The sequence below is a fragment of the Rhagoletis zephyria genome, unplaced genomic scaffold (assembly GCF_001687245.7).
Source record: "Rhagoletis zephyria isolate East Lansing unplaced genomic scaffold, Rhagoletis_zephyria_1.1 Rzeph_scaffold_23270, whole genome shotgun sequence".
Taxonomy (NCBI): domain Eukaryota; kingdom Metazoa; phylum Arthropoda; class Insecta; order Diptera; family Tephritidae; genus Rhagoletis; species Rhagoletis zephyria.
In genome coordinates, this window is record NW_016180328.1 from 1258 (window position 1) to 6814 (window position 5557).

Genomic DNA, 5557 nt, shown 5'->3' on the forward strand with positions numbered 1-5557 from the left:
CATAAAAAACGTTGTATGTTTGTCGGCAAGTGCTAGTAATTTAGCAAAATGGGGCGTAAATACATATCTACTTATGTATGTATGTACAAAAAATAAAAAAAATCAAACATCAAATGCGAAGTGAAAAAATGTAAAATGCAAAGGCAATTTATAAACGGTCTGCTTTCAAGAGCCATTCATCACCTCGTTTTTAAAGTACTTTTTTAATTTGCGATCGCATGTATTTAAGCGGATTTTTTTTTGCATTTCACACATTTAAAAATATTTAAATGAATAATTAAGCTCATTAAATTTTGGCACGGAATCATTTGATAGGTATTTAACGCACTTTGAGCATAGAAAAGAGACATTATGAAGATAAAAGAGATTTTTTTTACAAATATGAATATATATCTGCACTAGTTTTATTTTTATATCTGTGTGATTTTTTTAAGATATTTATGGCGTTTAAAATTAAAGAATTATGTAATCTGGTCTGCATGGTAGACTTTGTTATGATAACATTAAAGGTACCTATCCCTGTAGGCTTAAAATGTGTCCATAGATCAGCAGGTTGAATGTGTGAATTCTTTCAGAGTTATGGAATAGGGAATTTTCTATAAACTTCGAAATTTGTTAAACCACTAGCCTGTCTTAAATACTAGCAGATATTTGCTGTGCCAAAAAGTTCACTTGTACGGGAGCGACTACGGAACCATTTACAATACATGCATTACGAAAATGTCAGTATGCCAATACCATCAAGCTCCAGTACTGAAAATAAGAAACCTTGTGTGGGTGGTGCCACGCCCCCAATTCCAATAACGCCAGTTTTCCCCGATTATTTATTTCATATACATTCCCACGAAGCGCCAATGCTCTGCGCTTCAGTATAAATAATTTCAGTTTATATGGGTGGTACCACACTCCATTTTTCAATTACGCTCTATTCTTTACATGAGTACTAAATTCATTTCGAATATCTTTGTACCAAATTTCACTGCTCTCTAAAAAATACTTTCCAAGATAACAAATACTTACCAAGATATGTTTGCATTATGGAAATTTAAATTTGTGTAGGCGGTGTCTCATGTCCTTGATACATATATCAAATGTATTTTTGGTCTATGACCGCCCTAATGATATGAGTATAAGTGTGCCAAATTTGGTTATGATCAGTTAGGCAACTCTGTGCATACCTAGCACTAGAGCGCACGCGCTCTTTTTTTTTAAACGTTTATTTAGCTTGGTCATCCCGCGCAAATCGCGGAAATTTCCAATCGACTTTAAACTGACTTCCCGACAAGTTAGAGACTTGAAATTTTCAGAAAAGTTCCAATCACGATGACAGTGCAATTTAAAATTTAAATGAATTCCCCATATAGTCCAGGGTTCTTGATACAAAAGCGGTCAAAAAATAGTAAGATTTATGGCTAACAGAGCGTAATTTGCCAAAGAACGTAAAACCACTATAAAATTGTTAAAGCTGCCGGCGCGCCGCGGCGGTAGTGTAGCAAAGTTATTCCTATTCTAGATATCAACCACGTTGTAGGCATCATATCAAGGAGATACAATTAGAAAACTCCAGATGTCGCCCCGCCAGAAGAAGTTAAATATTGCGCCTGAATATATGCTATTTACATACGCTACAGCAGAAATGGACGACACGCCACTTCTTTAAATAAAATTAACTGCTGCTATATGTACCTATGTATGTTTATAGCAAACAACATTTTGCTTGCCAAGTCTTCTGTTCTCTTTCATTGCAAGTTGAATTATTTTAATATCTATTGCAAAATTTTATACATAAAATAAAATAACACTTTTTAATATACAACGCTTTTATACATGGACTAAAAATTATAAAATAAAATAATATAAAAAAAAAAATATTTTTTAAAAACAAAAAAAATAAAAAATTATAAAATTAAGTAGTGTAACAAAGGATTTTTTAGCAAGAAAATTTTGTCAAAACTGCGCTAAAATGAATAAAATAAAATAAGTTAAGGTCTCGTTAAAGTTGCTTAAAGCGAGCCATTTAGTGAAAGGAGTTATTCAAACTCTAATGAAAATTACTAACAAAAATTACTAATTACTAGATCACTAAATGGCTTTTAGTAACTTTAACGAGACCTTAACTTATTTTGTTTTATTAATTTCAGTGCAGTTTTGACAAAATTTTCTTGCTAAAAAATCTTTTGTTACACTACTTCATTTTATTCCTTTGATTGTACAGGTTTAATAAAAGCTTGTTTTTAAAAAATATTTTTTTACATTATTTTATTACATCATTGCACGCGTGGACTACAATAGTTACGTTGACCATAGTTGTGGCAGCTGAATACGGAACAAAAAAATAATTTGACTAATTTTTACCTTGTAATAGCACTTTGTTTGGGATATATATTGGGATCTCTAAACAGGACCGGCTTGAAAATACCTACAAAAACCTCATTACTTCCTTCAACCTTCAAGGCTTAAACTCTTCTATCAAGTGACGTGATTTTTTAAAACTAATTTTATTTTTAAAATCGAGGTATTTTCAGTAGTTAATTTGATGGCACAAGTTTTTTCTTACTTATTTGCATTCGGAGCTAAGTAGTTCTAAACAGACCCTCAAATAACTCAAGCAGCTCAATAAATGCTTGGGGTAAAATTCACCATAAATTGTTGTATCAAAATAGTCAAAATAAACTGTCAAATAAAAAAACTGTAAAATATATTTACAATAACAATTTTCAATAATCAATTAGTTACATTTGCACTTGCATATATGTTAGTTCTATTGCAATTTTTACTAAACAAAGTAGAAGTTTCAAGGCATGAGGGAATATTTCTCAATCTCAGATGAAAAGTTTGTAATGCCCAAAAAGAAAAAACGCACAAAGGAAGAACCATTACGACGCTATAAATTTAATCTACATAGTTCGTTATTGCAAAAGGAGGATTTCGATAAGAATGCATTGCCTATAGTGTTCAAAGTAGCGCCCGACACGCTGCTTAATTTGTGCATAAAAATAGTGGATGCATTGCCTTTACCATCCGTTTATAAATGGACAAATATGGAAGTCTGCAAGTGGATACGGAAATATGGTTATCCTCAATATATGGTGAGTACAAAAGCAAATAGTTAACTGATTCAATCATATACATATCGATGGTCCTCTGCCATAACGACACAATTCAAAACTCAAAAAAATAAAAACCTTTAGTACTGTTAAGTGGCTGACGTCTCTAATCCTTACTCCTCACTTTAGTGATATGGATTAGACATGGACTAGAGACATGCGCCACTTAACAGTCCTAAGGGTTTTTATTTTTGAATTTTGAATTGTGTCGTTATGGCAGGGGACCATCGCTATGTATGTATGTACATACGTATAATTCCACCACATTTCCAGAATACATTCCGCGTTAATCTTATCACAGGGCAAAAGCTCTTGCTGCTCGATGCGCAATCGCTCAGTGCAATGAATATTAAAAATTTCAGTGACATGAAGCATATTGCGTACGGCATTCGCCAACTATTCTTCTATGAAATGACAAAATACGCGCGCAGCATTTCATTGCCGCCTGAATATTACTACGAATTATACAAATTATTTATGGTAAAGAGTGGACCTAAATATGAGGTGGTGCGACGCTCTGATCTCTGGCGGCGCATGCAGTTGTTGCGCGAAAAGAGTGCAATTAATTCGCACTGGGATCTGCTGGAACGTTGGTTGGCGCGCATGCGGGATCAGCCCGAACTTTTCGGCGGCGTACATCGCTATCGGCTGTATAAATGCAAGCCGAAGCCCCCACCACAGCCACATAAAATCGATTTTCCGACATCTTGCCGTTGCATGCCGCCATGTTCGTGTTACTGGACTGAAAGACATCTGGCAGCGCCGGCGGTATTCAAAATACTCCAAACAGATCGTAAGCCAAGCAAATGTGATCTAATTGAGTGCCGTAGCGGTGGCCTACCACCCTGTACATGTTATTGGCCATCAAGTTTCTATAAATTTGACATGCGTTTAACATGTTTGAAAACGTATTTCCCTGGTAAATATGCCAAAGATACGGACGAAGAAGTGAAGAAGCGCCCAATATTCGCGTGTTTGAAAAAAGTATCAATCGATTTGGCGGACTAATACTGAATTATGTAGTTTGATTAGTTTTGCGTATATTTTAATATGTGTGTATGTGCAAATCTTTAGGTTTGTAAATATGCATAAATATGTACACGCAATCAATGTCAAAATAGATATCGTAATGTCCGGTTTCACCAAGCAATTTTAAAACTTGTCAGACTGTTAAAATTTAAAGTGAAAAATTTTCCAAACAAAATTGTGCCATTTAAGATTTTAATAAATTTTAATAATATCAAAATTGATTGGCGCAACTGGTCATAAGTCTTTTTAATTTTTGTAAATAAAAAATGGGAAAGCCATGTTTCTGTATGAGCCATCATANAAAAAATTTTCCGAACAAAATTGTGTCATTTAAGATTTTAATAAATTTTAATAATATCAAAATTGATTGGCGCAACTGGTCATAAGTCTTTTGTTTTTGTAAATAAAAAATGGGAAAGCCATGTTTCTGTATGAGCCATCATAATTGTGTTGGTATTTTGTATGAGGAATACTCATCACTGAGTGGAGCTATCGAGCTGAGTTGAGAAAGAACGTTTTAAACATTTGGATTGTAATGTTCACGTTATGGGAAACCAAAATATTTTCGTCTTTAATTTGGTTGTGGCATGTGACCACAGATATATATATTTTTTTTATTATATATTATGTATTATATTATATATAAATTTTTTTTTCCCCGGAGAACTTTTTTCACCAAATTTTGAGGAAATGTTTTTTTTTAGTTTTTCATCATTCCCCATCCTCTCCTTATAGGTGTATTTAATTAATAAAAAGACAAACGCCTACTGCACATCATACATATACAGTGAAACCTCTCCTAACGGACACCTCTATTAGACGGACATCTCCCTTGGGCGGACATTTTTTCCTATACAAAGTTTTAAGTACAAATTTCGGAACAAATTACTCTCCCTTCAGCGGGAACTCTCTTGGCCGGACGCGGACAGTTATTTTGCATAAAATTTACACAAAAGCTCTATTGAGCGGACGCGAACCTCGTTTCAACGGACATTAAGATTTCTTTTCATAACAAATCAAACAAAAACCTCCGTTGAGCGGATGCGAACTCCTCATAGGCGGACTACTAAATGGAAAAGGGGGACTTCCCGCATAAAATGTGATTTTTATGCACACATTTAGTTTGGTTTGCGCAGTGGTTTAGGTTCGTTATTTGAATTATCAGAAACCCTTGGAGAATCCAATTCCAATTCTGATGAATTTATAACAATAGATAATAATAAATAAATGGACCGAAAATTTAGATTTCTGGTTGGATTTGGTTACTGATAAAACATGAAAACTATTGATGAAAAAGGTACTGACACTGAAAAAAATAAAAAAAAAAAACTTACGTCAATCGTAAACTTCCCAGTTTTTTATGTAATGAATTTATGGTTTAATGTAGTTTATGGACTGAAATGTAATATTTATTTTTATTT

The 5557-nt window shown here is 33.6% G+C and overlaps 1 protein-coding gene across 1 annotated transcript; it reads left to right on the forward strand.

Annotated features, from left to right (window-relative positions):
• The first annotated feature begins 2801 nt into the window (after window positions 1-2801).
• On the forward strand, window positions 2802-4115 carry LOC108381648 (uncharacterized). The gene is made up of 2 exons (XM_017638061.1): window positions 2802-3089; window positions 3381-4115. Exons 1-2 carry the CDS (start codon window positions 2802-2804, stop codon window positions 4113-4115), a joined length of 1023 nt encoding a protein of 340 aa, XP_017493550.1.
• Window positions 4116-5557: the final 1442 nt, after the last annotated feature.